The following is a 19299-nucleotide window of genomic DNA, read 5'->3' on the forward strand; positions in this document are numbered from 1 at the left end:
AACTCAGGCTCTGAATACTGTCCCAGAGCTTTTTACCCAAAGCAAGCACTCTACCACTTGAGCCACAGCGCCACTTCCGGCTTTTTTTTCTTTTTACTTATGTGGTACTGAGGAATCGAACCTAGTGCCTCAGGCATGTAAGGCAAGCGCTCTACCACTGAGCCACCTTCCCAGCCCCAGAAGAATTTGAAATAATTCAAATCACAGAAGAACAGGAGAATGGCCACTGAATCTCAAAATTCTTATAGAAACAAATGGCTTGTTTAAGCCATAATGAAAAACAAGATCTAATTGTCTGCTATTGGACAAGACTTAGCAGATATCCAAGTTAAAAGTCCTCTAAGCCAGGAACTAGTGGATCAAGATTTGAAGGAAGCCTTGGCAGGAAAACTCCTGAGTCTCTTATCTCTAATTTATGACCAAAAAAAAAAAAGCTAAAGCTAAATAAGCTTCTCAAGGACATTCAGGCTGAGACTAGGAAGGTCACTCCATTCTGCCTACTTCTCAGTGACCCAAGGATTCTTCAAGGAGGGTGGCAAAGATTTGCCGTGAAGGCTGCCGATGGAGCCTGGGATGGAAGGAAGTACTTCACTGTGGGCTTTGGAGGCTGCTGAAGAATCAAAGGAAGGAATCAGGGGAGGGGAGAGGGGGGAATGGAATGAAGGGTAGTGATTGCCCCAACTGCAGAGGACCTCTGCCCTTCCTGAGGTGGCTGGGAGGGCAAAGGTCATTGTCAATATTGTCATCCTCCTGTCCCTCTCTGGAGGGTGGAAGGCTTACTCTCCAGAGCAGATTGGTGGGTCCCTCTGGACCTTGAGCCTCTTGAGTCTCTAGCCAGGACCCTGGGGTCTTGAGGTCCAGCAGCTCTCACCAAGACCAACACCTAGGCCAGTGCCAATCACCTTACATCTTCCCACAGGCCGTCCCCTTCTCCACGTCAATCCAAGGTGGTCTCCAGGAGGGACTTCAGATCATCATCCAGGGGACCGTCCTTCACTCTGCTGCAAGCAGGTATATGAATGGCACAGCCACTGACAACCATGGGGCTGGTGGGTGTGAGGAGCAGGCCCCTGCCCAAGCCCCTGCCACCACCACATTCAGAGTCATCACCAGCATAGACTCCAGGGTGAACGGGTCCTGGGACTCCTGCACACTAGGGACCTTGCAGTCTAGAGAGGGAAGCAGCTGGTTCCTGGGCTGACCACTGATCCAGTAACTTAGAGTTGCAAAAATAAGTTTCCATTCTTCTACAGACATGAAAACATTTACAGTTCCCATTGAAAGAAATGTGCTTAGCCCCGCACCTGTGGCTCACACCTGTAATCCTAGCTACTCAGAAGGCTGAGATCTGAGCATCACAAAGCCAGCCTGAGCAGGAAAGTCTGTGAGACTCTTATCTCCAATTAACCACCAGAAAACTGGAAGTGGTGCTGTGGCTCAAGTGGTAGAGGGCTCGCCTTGAGCAAAAGAAATCAGGGACAGCGCCCAGGCCCCAAGTCCTTACAACTGACAAAAAGGACAGAAGGAAGGAACGAACGAAGGAAGGAAAGAAGAAAAGAAAAAAGAAAAGCGCTAACGACATGCTTGGGGCCCTGGGGTCATTCCCAAAACCACAAAAACTAAGGAAGATGGAGGAGAAGAAAGAGAAAAAGAAATAGGAGAAAGGAGAAAATGGTGCTTTTTTTGTGTGTGTGTGTCAGTTGAGGGGCTTGAACTCTGGTGCTATCCCTGAGCTCTTTAGCTCAAGGCTAGCATTCTGCCACTTGAGCCACAGCACCACTTCTGGTTTTCTGGTGGTTTATTGGAGAAAAGAGTTCCATGGACTTTCCTGCCTAGGCTGGCTTTGAACCACGATCCTCAGATCTCAGCCTCCTGAGTAGCTAGGATTACAGGTGTGAGCCACCACCAGTGCCTGGCTATTTTGCTTGTTTGTTTTTTTTTCTCTTTTTTTTTTTTTTTGGGTCCGGTCGTGGGGCCTGAACTCTGGTCCTGGGCGCTGTCCCTCAGCTCTTCAGCTCAAGGCTAGCGCTCTACCACTTGAGCCACAGCGCCACTTCCGGTTTTTTTCTTTTTGCTTATGTGGTGCTGAAGAGTCGAACCCAGGGCCTCATGCATTCAAGGCAAGCACTCTACCACTGAGCCACCTTCCCAGCCCCTATTTTGCTTGTTTTTTAAAGTGTGGTAGTGCACACTTGTAATTCCAGCACTTTGGTCCGGAGACTGAGGCAGGAAGATTTCAAATGCAGTGATTCCCTGAGTTACATAACTGGAGTTTTCAAGGCCAACCTGGTCTCTATAGTAAGATCCTGTTTCAAAAAACCAGAAAAGCAAACAAAAGAAAAACAAGAATTTTCCTATTGCCTATTTTAAGGTCTTTTCTGAAAAATACTAAGTCAGCTCAACAGGACAACATCAATGCTGTGTCCCACCTCCTCCCCCCTCCCTGAGGAATGCTGTACAGTATTGGGGGGGGGTGTTGGCCTCTGTTGACCCAGCCCACCTGGGTAGTGTGGAGGTAAGTGGCCCTTGATCAGTTTCCCTGGGGTCTGTATGGCAGCAGTGTCAGAATCCACAGTGCCAGTGAAGCCCCTCTGCCTGCCCCTCCCAGTGGCCCTGGGATCATCTCTTTCCACAGAACAGGGAGACCTTATGGGTCCCTTAATAATAGTCCCACACCCCAAGTCAACCTTGTCTGGGCTCTCTGCATTCTAGCTGACTTTCTCCACTGTTGCTGTCCTTTCTAGGAGGCTATGAAACTTGTCTTGATACCCCAAAAATGCCCCCAAGGAGACCCCCATCAAAGCCTCCCAGTCCCAGAATCGACACACCCCAACTGAACTTCTGACTTTTGTCCCCTCTCCCCAGCCAGCTCTTCTGGAAGCCCAGCCATGGCTGCTTTATAGGGATCAAGCTCTGAATCTGCCAGGCCATTAAAGGAGAATTACATCCCCAAGATAGGTCAAAGGCCAGGTTTTCCAATTAAAGGGCAGTAAGGGCTTGGATTTTTGACTCTAGAACTCTCTAAAACCTTCTTTCTCAGCATTCACAGAGACAGGGCTGGCTGGGCTTGAGACTGGGCTGGGAGCCACATTAGTTTCTTGAGTGCTCTGCTGACTAAGGGGTTCACAGAGGGATCAGGCATGTGGACAGCATCTGTGTGCCATTGGCTAGAATGTTCCAGAACATGCCCTTCTTCATCCGAGAAATCAAATGGGCTTATACAGGGACTTAAAGGAATATGTTATCAATGGCTGTCTCTGGATTTGGCACAGTGCTGGGCTTTATGGGGGAAACAGATGACTGGAATTGAGGGTCCCTCTCTGAATCTTTGTGTATAATTAGGGGAGACCGAAGTGAGCAGGCAGGCACCATGATCACACATTGTTCAGGGAATGCTGCTCTTGCGGGGTGGGCGGCAGAGATGCTTCAGTGTTAAACTTGGTTTTAGGGCCCAAGAGGTATATGGTTGAGGCATAGAAGCACAAACATTCATTGAGCCAGCCTCCCGGGAGAATTCTTTTCTTTGAGCACTCACTTTGGAGCCCAGCTACACCAAAAGGGAAGTTTCCATGGTGGGGAGGAGGGCTTTCTGTCCAGAGAAAGAAAGAACATAGGCATGGACTGGAAGCTTCCTTAATGCTACCTCATTTCATCCTCCCCCTTCTTTTTTGGGTATGGAAATTTGAGGGTGGAAATTTGAAGGTCAAAGTTTAGAGGTCACACCAAATGATACCATGAAAAGCTGGGTCCAAGTCCAAACTCCCTACCCACTCCCACACCCCAAACACAAATGCCCAGCGAGAGCCTGGCATACACATTGTAAATTTTCATGCCTGGGGAACTAATATTAATTCTATATCTTTCCTTTTTTTGGGGGGGGGTCAGGGGGTAATCCTGGGGCTTGAACTCAGAGTCTGCATGCTGCCCCTGAGCATTTTTGCTAAAGACTAATGCTCTACCACTTTGAGCCTCAGCTCTACTGTTTTTCTGGTGCTTAATTGGAGTAAGAGTCTTATGGACTTTGCTGCCCCAGCTGGCTTAGAACTGTGATCATCAGAGCTCAGTTCCCCCCTTCCCTCCCACCAGTAGCTAGGATTACAGGTGTGAGCACCAGCTCACAGGTGTAGAGGGCTTCTCCTCTGCACCCCCTCTTTCCCCCCTTCTGTGCCTCTCTTTAAACAGTGCATTTGTACTTTCCCAGCAGCTCTTCAGGCTCTTTACATTGATTCTTGTCTTTCACAATTGAGCAACACTGGGCTGGCTTCCAAGTACACATGCTCTAGAGTGTGTCTACTGGATGCTAAAGGCTGTCCCTTCTAGGCATGCTTCATGACTTTCATCGTGTGTGTGTGTGTGTGTGTGTGTGTGTGTGTGTGTGTGTACCAGCATATGTGCTGATTCTCGGGCTGAAACTCAGGCTCTGAATACTGTCCCAGAGCTTTTTCACCCAAAGCTGGCACTCTACCACTTGAGCCACAACTCCACTTCCACTTTTGCTGATTAGTTGGCAGTAAGAGTCTCTCCAATTTGACTGCCAGGGCTGGCTTCAAACCTCCATCCTCAGAACTCAGTCTCTTGAGTAGCCATTTATAATTCACTTGCAAAAACTATGTCTCTTGTGGCTAATGTCAGTGATTATCTACTTACTTTCTGAGAAAGTTACACAGGAAGGGCAAATATAATAATTACACAAATCATATTAAGTTCAAATTAGCTAAACAAGAAAGGAAGTCATAGGCCCCAGGTCCTCCTGTTCTGTTGCTGGCTATCAACCATGTACCCGGGGACTGATTTCTCTCTGCCTAGGTTTGCGGTGAACCTGCAGACTGGCTTCAGTGAAAATGACATCGCCTTCCACTTCAACCCCCGCTTTCAAGAGGGAGGCTATGTGGTTTGCAACACGAAGCAGAAAGGATGCTGGGGTCCTGAGGAGAGGAAGATGCAAATGCCCTTCCAGAATGGGGTGCCCTTCGAGCTCAGAATCCTGGTACAGAGATCTGATTTCAAGGTGAGCAGGAACCTCTCTCCCCACTTGGTCCTCTGGCCCTTGGGCAGGCTTGGCCAGCAACCTGTAAATAATCACGCTCATTGAGATCAGGCCTGAGCAACACCCTGACACACAACCGTGGGTATCAGGGTGTCACGAGAGACACTCATCAGAGTGAGAGGCTCAGGAAGTAAACTCCAGAAACTCTGGGGTGCTTCCTGCCCTGGCTTGGGGATTCTCCACCAGAATATGCTGTTCTTTGGCAGGTGACAGTGAACAAGAATGTTTTCCTCCACTATGAGCACCGCGTCCCCTTCCACCTTGTTGACACCCTCTCCATCAATGGCACCTTGATGCTTTCCTACGTCAACTTCCAGGTCAGATGGAATGCCTGGCACATGGCCCCAGGTCTGGGGTGAGGGCCCAGGAGGGCTGTACTGAGGCCCTGGAGGTACCAGCCAATATGGGGGTGGAGTAGATGGGGACTTGCTAGTTCCTCTATTTGGGTGTCAGTTGGTCTGCTCTTCTGTCACTGCAGATTATCTCCTCTGGCTCCCAGAGTACTAGGCCAGGCCTCTCTCTGTCATTCTATTTCCAGTGCTGTTAGAAGGCCAAGTGGTTCCAGAAAGCCATGTCTGGGAACCAAAGGGTTGCTAGCTGGAAGTCCACCTCCACTGTCCTTGTCTGTGGAATCTTAGATGGGTGACTCCAGCTCTCGCGGCCTCGGTATTCCCATCTATACATGGAGTCTGCTCAATGACTCTGAGTGCTTGTGGGCTCCATGATGTTTCTCTTTCTGTGTATTGATTTTATTTTGTTTGTGTTGGTCCTGGGCCTTGGTCTGGGTGCTGTCCCTGAGCTCTTTTGCTCAAGGCTACCACTCTACCACTTTGAACCACAACTGTACTTCCAGTTTGCTAATGGTTAATTGGAGATAAGAGTCTCATGGACTTTCCTGCCTGGGTTGTCTTTAAACTACCATCCTCAGATCTCAGCCTCCTGAGTAGGTAGGATTACAAATGCAAGCCACCAGTGCCTGGCTCTCTTCGTATTTTAAATGTATGTGTGCTGGTGGCTCACACCTATCAGGAGACTGAGATCTAAGGATTGTGAATTGAAGCCAGTTGGTCAGGAGTCTGTGAGACTGTTATCTTTGACTAACCAACAAAAAGCCAGAAATGGAGGCGGGGTTCAAGTGGAAGAGCAATATCCTTGAGTGAAAGAGCCAAGGGACAGTATGTGAAGTAAGGAGATAAGATCCAGTGTGCTGAGCCCACTAGAGGTTCTCAGCAGATAGCTTCTCTTTGGCCTCTGCTCACTTTCCTATTCTCCCCCCCCCCCCGCCCCCTGCGTTCTCTGCAGTGGGAGGAGGCAGGGAGGTGGAGGGAGACTGGAGCCTGCTGATGGCCTAACCCTTTCCTGGCAGCCCTCCCTTCCATGCAAACCCAGCCTCGTCCCTGCCTGCTGCCGCTGCCGGCCCTCCTGCCCCTGCCCGCTGCTCTCCTTGGCTCCACGGAAGCTGCTCTTCACCTCATGGTGCTTTTGTTTTAACAGAACTTTTCTGCAGCCCCCATCCAGCCCTTCTTCTCTACGACGCACTTCTCCCAGCCTGTCCGTTTCCCACGGAAGCCCAAGGGGCACAAACCAAACGTGAGTTCAACACGGAGGCCCCAGGCCTAACAGTAGGAAGGATGTAGGACCAGAGGCTATCCAGCCACGGGTCAGCCAAGACCTGCAGGCTCCATCACACACACCCAGTGTTCCCCATCTACCTCGGCCAGGCAACTAGAGCTAGCCTACCCCTTACCCCCTTGTGCTGGTACTGGGGCTTGGCCTCAAGGCCTTGTGCTCTCATATGGCTTTTTCCACGAATGTTAGTGCTCTACCACTTGAGCCACAGCTCTGCGTGTAGCTTTTTGCTAGTTCATTGGAGATAAGAGTCTCCCCAATTTTTTCGGCCCAGGCTGGCTTCTAGTTGTGATTCTTAGATCTCAGCCTCCTGAGTAGCTAGGATTATAGGTGTGAGCCACCAGTGGCTGGATCAACCCCATTCTTAATGTCCACCAGTGCCCTGTTATCTCTCCCCAAAGCCACTACCTTGGTCCAGGCCACTGTGACTTCTCACCATGATAGCTGTGGTCCAGGTCTTCCTACCGCCTCACCTCCCATCCACGAGCACATTCCAGCTCCTTGTCTTCCTGCAGAAAGACCTGCCTGGCTTCCAAACCCTTTTCTTTTCTTTTATTTTCCAGTCCTAGGGCTTGAACTCAGGGCCTGGGCACTGTCCCTGAGCTTCTTTTGCTCAAGGCTAGCACTCTACCACTTAAGCCACAGAACCACTTCTGGCTTTTTCTGTTTTTGTGGTCCTGAAGAATTGAACCTAGGCCTTCATGCATGCTAGGCAAGCACTCTACTACTAAGCCACATTCCCAGCCTTCCCCACCCCCTCCCAGCCAACCCCTTTTAAATACAGCTCAGATTCCCCAGCAGAACACAGCAGAAAGCACCTCCATCGCACCCCCACCCCCACCCCCACTTCCCACCCCACTAACGCTCTTAAAGCTCCCATAGCCTTCACCACTCACTCACCGAGCTTTCCCACACTGAGACCCAAGGCTCCAGGCACTTTTGGCCGATGTTGCCCCTGGCAGACTAATCATTGCACTGCAATTCTCTGCTTAAGTGTCACCCCTTTGTGGAGGTTTCTGGGCCTGGAAGTTGGCTCCTCCCTCCATGTCCCCGTGACTCTGTGCACATCTGTGTCATGCCAATCATCATATCGTGTTGTCACCCTGTTTCTGTGTCTCTCCCGATTACTCCACCTCCACCTTCCATCCCCATGAGCATCTGGAAGGCTGCCAGTCCCTGCCTGGCATGCTTCAGGGATTCAATAAATGAATGTGGAGTGAGGTTGGCACAGACAGGAAGAATAGGAAGCAGATCAGGGCAAGTGAGTCTGCTGGGTGGTGTCAGAGCAGACCTCTCACGAGGCCCTGATACCCTGTGCATGCAGGAGTGATAATCTGCCGGACTGCAGGTCCAGGAAGGGTTTCTTGGGAACAGCAAGGAGGTAGATGTGTTGTGGGCCGGGGGCACAGCAGACCAGAAGAGCTCCACATGGAGTTGGGCAGTCGCCTCTCCTCTCTGTGTAGCTCTCTTGATAACCAACATTTTAATTTCCTTCACCCCTTTTCAGCCTCCAGGCATGTGGCCTGCCCAACAGGCTCCCATTGTAAGTGCCTTTTTATCTTCTTCCGGTGGGATAAAGGGCGAAGCAGGGCCGGGTGTGTGGCCTCTCCCACAGGAGAAGGTGGGCAGCCAGGGCTGCCCCTGTGCCATCTGCCTGGCCTCAGTGAGGCCAAGGCCAGGAGTGGGGATTGGGGCGTGATCCGGTGGCCTGGGTGAAATGGGAACCAATTTAAATGGCTTTGTTTGCTCAAGTCCTTCCTATTCTGCAGCCAAGACCTAGAACATGCAGGCCCCACATTCAGCTCTCCACTTGCAAAATGAGCCTACGTGGGGAAAAATTTCTGAGAAGAAAAATAGAGCAAGTCAGGTGCCAGTGGCTCGTGCCTGTAATCCTAGCTACTCAAGGCCAAGAGCTGAGGACCATGGTTCAAAGCCAGCCCAAGCAGGAAAATCCATGAGACTCTTATCTCCAATAAATCACCAGAAAACTGGAAGTGGTGCTGTGCCTCAATTGGTAGAGTACTTGCTTTGAGATAAAGAGCTCAGGGATAGTGCCCAGGCCCAGAGTTCAAGCCCCACGACTGACCAAAAAAAAAAAAAAAAAAGAAAGAAATATGGAGCAGAGGCTGTACTACAACCTGCTTTTTTCCTGCAGAACTTTGCCTCTCTCTAATCCTCTTGGTTGAAGAAAAGACCTCTCTACCCATATGCCTTGGGGAGTGGAGGGAGCAGGACTGTGGAGTGGGGATCTGTGGTGGAAAATGGTCAAAGCTTCTCAAGAATGCATGTCATGGGGCTGGGAAGGTGGCTCAGTGGTAGAGAGCTTGCCTTGCATGCATGAGGCCCTGGGTTCGATTCCTCTGCACCACACAAGCAGAAAAAAAAAGCAGGAAGTGGCACTGTGGCTGAAGTGGTAGAGCGCTAGCCTTGAGCTGAAGAGCTAAGGGACAGCGGCCAGGCCCAGAGTTCAGGCCCACCACCGGACCCCCCACCCCAACCAAAAAAAGCATGTCACATGGCGCCCTCTAGTGGATGATGGTGGTCCTCCCATTGACGAGAGCTGGTTAAGACCTAATTTCTTTCTTCCAGGCTCAAACAGTCATCCATACGGTGCACAGCGCCCCTGGACAGATGTTCCCTGTAAGTCTAAAAATTTCTGGTTCACTTATAGCCCTGCAGGATCCTTCTTGTAAAAAAAGTAGTAGTAAAAGAGGGAGGAGGAGGAGAAGGAGGAGGAGGGGGAGGGGGAAAGAGGAGGAAGAGAAGGAACAAGGGAGAAAGGAGAGGGGGAAATAGAATTGATAGTGGGGGTGGAGGAGGAGGAGGTCCTCAAACCACAGCTGCTCAAACATGCAACTCTCCTTTGGAGGGCAGAGATTCTGGGACAGTTATCAAAGAAGCAGGCCCCTAGTGGCTTACAGGGAGACTGGTTGTTCTGTTACTAAAAGGGTACCGAAAAGTGGTGGCCTCAGATACAGACAGAAAGTTTTTAGCCCTGCAACGTCACTGTTGGTTGCAGGTTTAACCATCTTCTTTTGTCAGCACAGGTAAGTGGGGGGCCTAGAGTTAGCAGAAGCTAACTTCTCAGGGACTGAGAGTCACAGGGCATAGAAAGTTCAAGAAAGGCAGAAATGATAGCTGGGTGCTGGTGGCTCATGCCTGAAATCCTAGCTAGCCAGGAAGCTGAGATCTGAGGATTGTGGTTCAAAGCCAGCTTGGGCTGGAAAGGCTATAAGACTCTTATCTCCAAGTAACTAGAAAATATCCAGAAGGTGTGGAGGTGTGTCTCAAGTGATAGATCGTCTGCCTTGAGCAGAAAAAGCCAAGTGAAAGTTCAAGGCCCTGAATTCAAGCCCCAGCAATACTGGCACCAAAAGAAAAAAGGCAGAGGTGACAGGGAAGGGGAATGGGAGAATCCAGGGATTGAACCCTCACAGCTCCAGTCTGTATTGAAGGGATCCCTCTAGAATGTATGACTGCCTCTGTGTGTGTGTGTGTGTGTGAGCACACACACACAGATAAAGACATACACACATGTGCATGAATGCTCTGGTCTCTTCAACAGAATTCTGGAATTCCACCCATGGTGTACCCCAGCTCAGCCTATGTAAGTGATTTCTTGGGGAGGACTGGGATTGCTGTTTGTTCGGAGCAGAATGGAGGTCAAGGGCAGCCGGGGGGAGGGGGGGAAGGGGGGAGGCGAGCCTCTGACTTTGCATAATCGAAAGACATGCTGTTGAGATGTTTTTTTTTTTTTAAAGTATCCATATAAATTAGCCGTCTGTTGAAAGGAGCTTTCAGCTTTAAAAAGATTCCTTTGGTGTGTGAAAATTATATGGCCTTCCCTCTTCACTCCAAGAAGGCTTTGTCAACCTAAGGATGGCTTTGTCACTGAATGAGCCAAGCCAAGATGTCACGTGTTTCTTGGCAAAGAGACTAACTCACAAGGGGTTTCAGACTGGGGCTGTCAGGCCAAATCCCTGGACAGCCATTGACACAGAATTCCCCAGCTGACCGGTCCCATCCCCCATCCTTCCAACAGCCAATGCCATTCTTCACCAGCATCCCGGGCGGGCTGTACCCCTCCAAGTCCATCATTGTGTCGGGCACTGTTCTGCCCAATGCTAAAAGGTAAGGCACGCCTTCAGGGCTCTCAGGGAGGTGGGAGACCCTGAAGGTCATTCAGGTTGTCCCCTGGCTCCAAGCAGGCTGGGGCGGGGGTAATGCCAGCACCCCCTCAGCTCAGTGCACAGGGGTCATGTGAACTGGTCACCCCAGGTTCCACATCAACCTGCGCTCTGGGAGTGACATTGCCTTCCACCTGAACCCCCGCTTCGATGAGAATGCTGTGGTCCGCAATACGCAGGTCAGGGGCTCCTGGGGCTCTGAGGAGCGAAGCCTGCCCAGAAAAATGCCCTTCAACCGGGGCCAGAGCTTCTCGGTAAGGTGCTACCACGTGGGCGCAGAGAGTCCAGAGGGTGGGAGAGGAGGGGTTGGAGGAGGGCTGGGGCTGCCTTGTATGGGATAGGAGCTGCCTGGGGCCGTGAGGGCTAGCACTCAAAGAAGCGAGGATGTTCAACAAGTACTTGAACACATCGGGTTTTCAGCACTCCATTTCACCCACTGAGTGAAAAATGGCATTTAGCAAAGGCCTCCGAGGCCTCCAGAGCTGAGTCTGAGCTTTCCAATCCAGGAGCATCCTTAGCTTCTGCTTCCCCAGTGAGGCTCAGGAAGCCTGAGCAACTTGCCCAGGCCTAGGCTGGACTAGTTTGGCCTGGGCTGCTTAGTCTGGCCCAGGGAGCAAGGCAGAAAATCCCAATGGCTCCCAGTTCTTTTTGTTGTTGTTGGTGGTGGTGGTTTGGGGGCTTGAACTCAGGGCCTGGGCTCTGAGCTTTTTTTTGTTTGTTTATTCCTCTCAAGGCTAGCACTCTACCGCTTTGAGCCTTAGCTCCACTTCCAGTTTTTTAGTTGTTAATTAGAGATAAGAGGCTCATGGACTTTCCTGCCTGGGCTGGCTTTGAGCTGCAATCCTCACATCTCAGCCTCTTGAGTAGCTAAGATTACAGGTGTGAGCCACTAGTGCCTGGCTATAGTTCCCAAGTCTAAGCAAGTGATCGAGCCCCTAGTCATGCCCCGCCCCCAGCCTGGATAGCCACTTCTCTCTGACCCACCACATCCTACCAGGCCAGGACCAAGGCTGGGCTGACCTGCAAAGGCTTCCTGATATCCGTGTGGTGGGAAGCAGGCGGCCTGCCTGTGCCATCATGAGCCACAGGAAGACTGGGCGGACAGAAGCCCCAGCCCCAGCCTCTGCTGCTCAAGTGGTTACAGGAAGTGAGGCTGCTGGACTTCCTGTCTCAGATCCAATGACTGCTGTTCTGGGGGCGGGGGGATTTACTATCTGATCTGTGTGTGTGTGTGTGTGTGTATGAAGTGTAGTGCAAATGGCCTGGCTTCTCTGCCCAGCTGTGGATCCTGTGTGAAGGTCACTGCCTCAAAGTAGCCCTGGACGGACAACACCTGTTTGAGTATGGCCACCGCTTGAAGAACCTGCCAGCCATCAACAGCCTGGAAGTGGCGGGTGATGTCCGGCTTACCCACGTGCAGACATAGATTGTCCCCTGACCCTGGGTTGAGGGCCGGGGGATGCTGTCTGGGTCTCCTGGTCACTTCTCCCCCAGCTCCAGCACCAAGGGGAGAGGCACTGCCAGGTGTGAGACAGGGGAAGCATCCCCTCTGCACTGGGGGGAGGGGAAGGCCCCAGCCTCCAAACTCCCAACCCCCTGGGCCTCCATTCATCTCCACTTGGAGGCTGGTAGCATGGTTCACAGGTAGAATGCCTGCCTAGCAAGCATCAGGCCCTGAGTTCAAACTGTCTAAAAAACAAAAACCCTCATGTTCCAAGCCATCAGCTATCACGGGTTGGGTGGCCTCTGGGGCAATTTCCCTTTCTCTGCTCTTTAACTCTTCTCCCTAACCTTGCCTCCTGCTCCCACCCTTCACCCCCTCCAAGAAGCCTGTCCATGGCTGACCAGAGCTTCCCCCACTGTCCCTATGATAAATAAAAGTGCTGGTTACCCTCACGCGGGATGACTGATTTCCTACTTGTGCCAGTGATATTTTGGAGTCTGGAATTGGGGGTTTCTGCTGATGGGGTAGGGAGGAGACAGCATGGAATCTTTTGGGGTGGGGGTCCTTCACACACCCCACTAGGTGCTGGAGAAAATGGGCTAAGAGCTGGTAGCTGTAATCCTTGCTACTCAGGAAGCTAAGATGTGAGAATTGTGGTTTGAAGCCAGGTTGGTCCCTGAAACGATCTCCAATTAACCAGTAAAACACAGGAAGTAGAGACACGGCTCAAGTGGTGGAGCACCAGGCTTGAGTGAAGAAGCTAAGAGACAGTGCCTAGGCTCTGAGTTCAAGTCCCAGTACTAGCCCCAAAAGAAATGAAAATAGGCTGGGGCTCCATCCTCTTGGGCAAGGCTCTCAAACTTAGGAATCTTGGCAGCTGGGTAAACCGAAGAATCAGTGCTGTGCTAACATGGATGGGGAGATGGGCAGGGATAGAGTGGTCATGGCAGCCCAGGAGGCCAGAAGCCATTCTCAGAAGCTTGTGCTCAGGCAGGAGAGGGGCAGCCGGGCCAGGTGCTGACTGGAAAGCCGTGCAGATGTGAGACTCTGTGAGGTTGGGGGTTTGGGTTATGAGGGGAAAGTGGCAGGCAGCACCCGGAGGACTTACCAGACTAAGGAGCCCATTAACTCCCTCAGGAACCCAGCCCCTTGACAAGCAGGGTGGGACTCACAGCAGTGGCAGTGGCCGCAGCAGCACGGGGAACAAGTTAAAGATGGACCTTGTGCCAGACCTACCAGGGTTTTTTGTTTTTTGAGTTGGTCGTGGGGTTTGAACTCTGGGCCTGGGCACCATCCCTGAGCTCTTCAGCTCAAGGTTATCACTCTACCACTTGAGCCACAGCGCCACTTCTGGTTTTCTGGTGGTTAAATGGAGATAAGAGTCTCACAGATGTTCCTGCCTGGGCTGGCTTTGAACCTTGATCTTCAGATCTCAGCCTCCTGAGTAGCTAGGTTACAGGTGTGAGCCACCAGTGCCTGGCTCCCTACCAAGTTTTTTTTTTGTTTTGTTTTGGCCAACCCTGAGGGCCTGGGCACTGTCCCTGAGCTTCTTTTGCTGAAGGCTGGCACTCTATCACTTGAGGCACAGCACCACTTCCAGCTTTTTCTGTATGTGGTACCAAGGGCTTCATGAATGCTAGGCAGAGCACTCTACCTTTAAGCCACCTTCCCAGCCCAGACCTACCAAGTTTGAGTCATTTGAGACACACAGCTCTGGGCCACTGGAACCTGGCAAACCCTTTACTCTGGCTCCTTTCCACCTGGGAGAGGAAGAAGAGGAGAGAAGCAGGCACCAGGGCCTATGTAACCCAGCTTTGCCAGATAGCCACTCTCCCTACCTAGAAGCCCGAGGTCTCTCAGGATGTAAGGATGGTAGGTGCCCTTCACTATACTAGTGCTTCTTATGCAGGTGCTGTGGACCAGTGCTCCCAAGACAGGGTGTGGCTTGAATCCTTACTGAAGAATTGGAACTGGGTGACCTTGATAGCTTCTATATGATGCAGCCCCACTTCCACACCCATGTCCCTTCACCCCTGCCACAAAACGCCCTGTGGTGTCTCCTGGGAGCCAAACCAACACTAACCCTTGAGGCTGCTTTCCCAATTAACATCCCCCCCCCCCCGCTCCCCCTACCCTACACACACATACAAGGTGGTTAAAATAAAATGTATTTCATATAAATATTTCCATCGAGGAATTATTCAAGGAAGGCACAAGTGACCATTTGGAGCAGACAGAGGTGTTTGTTTTTTAAATATAGAAGTATAAATAACTGTACATAGGGTTGTTAAAAGATTGGTATCATAGCGCCGCCTGGTGGCCACTCAGTCAAAGACTTCATCTCTTTCATCCACTTGCCAGGCCTCCAGGTTCAGATTTCTCTTCCAAGGGGCTGGAGAGGCCCTAAGGCTCTCCATTATGCAGGGAAGGGTGGGCTGGAGGAAGAGAAATGGCTCCAAGAGCCCTAGAATGATGCTTCACTGTGGGTATTAGAGTCTCATGCCATTGGGCTGCCCTGCAGCTCTCTCCTTTACTTCAAAGGGAAAGACAGCACTAAAGATATCTTCATGATAGCGTTTCTGACTCTGTAAAGAAAACCAGAGGCAAGGTGTCACATGTTGGGGTCCAGCTCTCTCATTTACCACATCCAGCTGCCCTGGGTCTCCTATCACATGCGCACCAAGAGCCCTTTTCCTGCCTGTCATGCTGGGTTTATGCTTGGATTTGGTTTATTCTCTAGCCCAGTTTAACCTATTTAGCTGGTGGCCACCTGGTGGTCACTAAGTTCTGCAATCAGAAATCATCCTCTTGTGTCTACCTCAATACCTCCTCGAGGTGGATGGAAGGATGGATAAATGTTCTATTTTCTACCAGTTCTCATCCCACAAGATGCTCCAGCAAATGTGAGCTCTGAGATCTTTATTAAGTACAGTAAGCCAATGATGTGGCCTTATTACTTTTTCTTTTTTTTTTTTTGAGACAGGGTCTTGAACCAGGGCAACAGTGCTGAACTCTCACATCCATGACTGTGGGCCTCCCAGGGCCCTTTCTTTCAGCAATAGGGGTGACCTTGGAAATATATAACTCTTGAAACATATACCACATAAAAATCTATAACTGGGTGCTGTAATCCTAGCTACTTAGGAGGCTGGGATCTGAGGATTGTGGTTCAAAACCAGCCTCTTATCTCCAATCAACCACCAGAAAACCAGAAGTGGCACTGTGGCTCAAGTGGTAGAACGCTTACCTTTGAGCTGAAGAGCTCAGGGATAGCGCCCAAGCCCAGAGTTCAAGCCCTACAACCGACCAAAACAAAAAACAAAACAAAAAACTACAGCAAGTACCTGACCCAGGACCGGTCCTGTTGCCATCATTAAGTGGTATCCTGGGCTGGGAATGTTTCTTAGTGGTAGAGTGCTTTTGCTTCGAATGCATGAAGCCTGTGGTTTGATTCCTCAGAACCACATACACAGAAAAAGCTGGAAGTGGTGCTGTGGCTCAAGTGGTAGAGTGCTAGCCTTGGGCAAAAGAAGCTCAAGGACAGTGCTCAGGCCCTGAGTTCAAGCCCAGGACTGGCAGAAAAAAAAAGATGGCATCCTTCCTGCCAGGGGGCGCGATGAGCACACAGTGGCCTGGGTGTAAAGGGAGGAGTTCTTTGCATAAAAATATCAGGGCTTAACCTTCCTGTTCCTGTGTTCACAGCCCCGTCACAGGGAGGAGGAGGCCCAGGAGGCCCGCCATTCCCATTCCACAGCAGGAAAAATGGACATGCCAACCTGATTTCTCAAAAGCTAGCTAGCAGCCAGATCAGGATCAACAAGCCCTCTAACAAACCATCCAGCTATTTCAGGGTTTCCTTTGGGGTTCAAGAGTGTTCTGTGATGCTCATGGTTCTGATCCTTGTCCACTCCCCGCCCCCTCCCTGGCAGAACTGGGTCCCATGGTCTGTGTCTTAGCCTGTTCCTCCACCAACCCCACCTCAGCCCCCATACCTTGAGCTGGAAGAAATAATCCTCAACCTGTTCGTCATTCAAGTTCAAGCTGTTCGCCACCAACTGCTTCAGTGTGTGGGCCACGTCCCGGGCCATACGCACGTCCCCACACACATAGAGGTGGCCTGCTTCTTCATGCAGCACACGGAGCACCTCGCTGGCCAGCTGCTGCCGCAGGATGTCTTGAACGTAAACCTGAAACCAAAGGAGACAGTGGGTGGAGGAGTAAGGCCTGTGGTCATGCTTCCTCATCACAGGAAAGGGAGGATGGAGACAGAGTGTGCATCCTGCAGGTGGACGGGAGCTCAGGACGATGCCTTGCCTTGCCTGGCCCAGGCCAGCAGGGCATCTGAATTCACACTTCAAAGAGACATCAATGAAGCCAGTTCCCCTGCCCAGGGCTCCAAGGCTTGCCTCCCCAGGAAAGGGGGCCCCTCGGCACAGATGTATCCAGTTGCAATTCAGGTAATGGGATTCTGCTTTCTTTCCCCACAAGGGTCATAAAGACCCCAGCACTGGGGGCATCATTCAGTCTGCAGGGATTGGTTCACTAGTACTGAGCTGAGAGCCTGAGGCAAAGTGACCCCAGGCCCCAGTGCCCAGTTGAGGAAGTGGTGGCCGCATTCTTACCTTTCTGGGCTTGAGCATAAAGCCAGCCTGAGCCATCTCTCCCCAGGAAGTCATGTATCCCAGAGGGCTGCGGGGAGGCCCTTTGAACCCGTGTGACCCTGAGTTACTCCTAAATCTCTCCGGGCTGGCCTCTTCTCTAGGAATAGAAGCTATGATGCTCTTCACAGCTTCATCCTGGTGGTTGTATAACTATCACCATTTCAGAGTGAAGTAAATGAAGGTACAGCCCGGTGAGGGGGTTGGGGGAGCCAGGGCAGCAGCTCTGGCATTGGCTCATAAAGTTCAGGCCTTATGCATCCACATTTACCTTGGGCCTACCAGGCAGCCGGGAATAGGCTATGTGTAGCTCATGTAGCACCCTTTTATGGGCCATCTCCAACATCTCCTCCCAGTAGAGGTGGTCCTCATCCGGGTGACGGCACCCAAACACCAGGGTCATGCGTCCGCCCTTGATCCCTGCAAGATCCAGCAGGCTGTAGTTATAAGGATGGCCACCAGGGGTCGAGCCATGGCCCAGGGTGAGCATCCAGCTTGAATGCTCAAGCATACTGTCTGATGGATGACCATTTTACAAATGAGAGAAGCAGGAAACTAGCCCAGAGTCTCATGGAGTTTCCTGCCCAGGCTGGCTTTGAACTGTAATCTTCAGATCTCAGCCTCCTGAGTAGTTAGGATTACAGGTACAAGTCACTGGTACCTGCCTTGCCCTATACTCCTTTATTTTCTTGTTTTTCTTCCTTCCTTCCTTCCTCCCCCCCCCCTTCTCTCTCGTCAGTCATGAGGCTGGAACTCAGGGCCTGGGCGCTGTCCCTTGAGCTCTTTTGCTTAAGGCTACCTCTCTACCACTTGGAGCCATAGCACCACTTCTGGTTAATTGGAGATAAGAGTCTCACAGACTTTCCTGCTCAGGTGGGCTTTGAACCGTGATCCTCAGGCCTCAGCCTCGAGTTATAGGTGTAAACCACCAGCAACTGGCTGCCCTATACTATTTTAATTTAATTTTTTTTGTAGTACCAGACATGAAAATCAGAAGATAATAGAGACAATCATCAAGTCACTCATTCAATACTGATCCTAACCAATATACTACCCTTTTTGCATGTTAATTTTATTTTTTTCCTCTTAAGACATAGTAAATATCAGGGGCTGGGAAGGTGGCTCAGTGGTTAAAGCGCTTGCCTTGCATGCCTGAGGCCCTGGGTTTGATTCCTCAGCACCACATAAGCAAAAACAAAAAAGCCGGAAGTGGTGCTGTGGCTCAAGTGGTAGAGTGCTAGCCTTCAGCTGAAGAGCTGAGGGACAGTGCCCAGGCCCAGAGTTCAGGCCCCATGACCGGACACACACACACAAAAAAACATAGTAAATATGGGTTGCAGGGGAAAACCGGGGACACATGCACTGTATGTGTCATGATAAAATCAGGGCAATTAGCACTTTCTGGTCCTTATCTCCAGCCTTACCTTTGTGCTCAGAGTCATGGAGCCGCTGCTTCCAGAAACTTCGGAAGGGGGCGATGCCTGTGCCGGGCCCAATGAGGATGCAAGGAAGGGAGGGGTCCTTGGGGAGCTGGAAGCTGCTGGCGCTGAGAGGGGACAGAGGAGGGGGCTGCAGATACCCTGGGTGGATGCTCTCCCAGGACAAGGGCTGCGAGGAGGATGGGGACAGGTGCACGGTGGTAGGATGAGGGCGGAGAGAGCAGGCTTCTTGGGGGCTAATTTCTGCCCGGTCTGGCAAAGCATCTCCCCACTCAGGGGTCTTTTATAAAGAGGCCAATCGCATTGCATTCTGGATTCCCCACTGTCGTCATCATTTCCCTGGCTAGAGACTGCCATGAAGCCAGAGTGAGCCCAAATCTTCCTAATAGACACAGCACCCTAGAAGGTCACTGGGTCCTAGATCTCTTCCTTGCATCCCAGAAACCTCTGGGGCCAAGAGCCCCTGACACTCACCTCCGCACAAAGCAAGGCACGGGGTCCTGGGGCTGCAGGTTGCTGAGCCAAGTGCTGCACACGCCATGGTGTAGGGGACCCTGGCCATCTGTAAGGGACAATAGAGATGACCAAAGGCCTCGTGGCCTGAGTGTTACCCTGGCCAGCTGTCCGTCATCACACACCTCACCACCATGTAGGCCTGGGCATTAGAAACTGAACGTGGGGCTCTGTCCCAAGCGGCGAAAAGCTGCCTTCAACCAGCTGGGAAGGCTACAGGGGCCTTAGCAACAGCTAAGTGTCAGAGAGGGAGCGGGGCATGAGCAAAGTCCCAGGGGCGAGCAGAAGCAGGCTGACCCCTTGGATTCCTTGACTTACACTAGCACTTTTTCCAAGGTCCCTTCAGGGCCCTCCCAGCCACTCCCACCCCAGTGCTATGGTC

The 19299-nt window shown here is 51.4% G+C and overlaps 2 protein-coding genes across 3 annotated transcripts in view; one reads left to right on the forward strand and one right to left on the reverse strand.

Moving 5' to 3' along the window:
* Lgals9 (lectin, galactoside-binding, soluble, 9) overlaps nucleotides 1–12773 on the forward strand; it is a 28916-nt gene extending 16143 nt beyond the window's left edge. Inside the window, exons 2-11 of one of the 2 annotated variants that reach the window (XM_013016351.1) lie at nucleotides 920–1011; nucleotides 4807–5008; nucleotides 5254–5364; nucleotides 6542–6637; nucleotides 8184–8219; nucleotides 9266–9316; nucleotides 10242–10283; nucleotides 10719–10807; nucleotides 10955–11117; nucleotides 12143–12773. In XM_013016351.1, the coding sequence (XP_012871805.1) occupies nucleotides 920–1011; nucleotides 4807–5008; nucleotides 5254–5364; nucleotides 6542–6637; nucleotides 8184–8219; nucleotides 9266–9316; nucleotides 10242–10283; nucleotides 10719–10807; nucleotides 10955–11117; nucleotides 12143–12289 (1029 nt within the window). In that variant the 3' untranslated portion in view covers nucleotides 12290–12773. The remainder of the gene's footprint in view (nucleotides 1–919; nucleotides 1012–4806; nucleotides 5009–5253; nucleotides 5365–6541; nucleotides 6638–8183; nucleotides 8220–9265; nucleotides 9317–10241; nucleotides 10284–10718; nucleotides 10808–10954; nucleotides 11118–12142) is intronic. The other variant, XM_013016352.1, reaches the window with a different exon arrangement.
* A 2023-nt stretch (nucleotides 12774–14796) lies between these two features.
* Nucleotides 14797–19299, reverse strand: part of Nos2 (nitric oxide synthase 2, inducible) — a 44054-nt gene continuing 39551 nt past the window's right edge. Inside the window, exons 22-26 of the mRNA XM_013016289.1 lie at nucleotides 18879–18966; nucleotides 18390–18511; nucleotides 17237–17385; nucleotides 16300–16494; nucleotides 14797–14892 (exon numbers count right to left, since the gene is read on the reverse strand). Coding sequence (XP_012871743.1) covers nucleotides 14797–14892; nucleotides 16300–16494; nucleotides 17237–17385; nucleotides 18390–18511; nucleotides 18879–18966 — 650 coding nt within the window. The remainder of the gene's footprint in view (nucleotides 14893–16299; nucleotides 16495–17236; nucleotides 17386–18389; nucleotides 18512–18878; nucleotides 18967–19299) is intronic.

The sequence above is a fragment of the Dipodomys ordii genome, unplaced genomic scaffold, assembly GCF_000151885.1.
Source record: "Dipodomys ordii isolate 6190 unplaced genomic scaffold, Dord_2.0 Scaffold31, whole genome shotgun sequence".
NCBI classification, from domain to species: Eukaryota; Metazoa; Chordata; class Mammalia; order Rodentia; family Heteromyidae; genus Dipodomys; species Dipodomys ordii.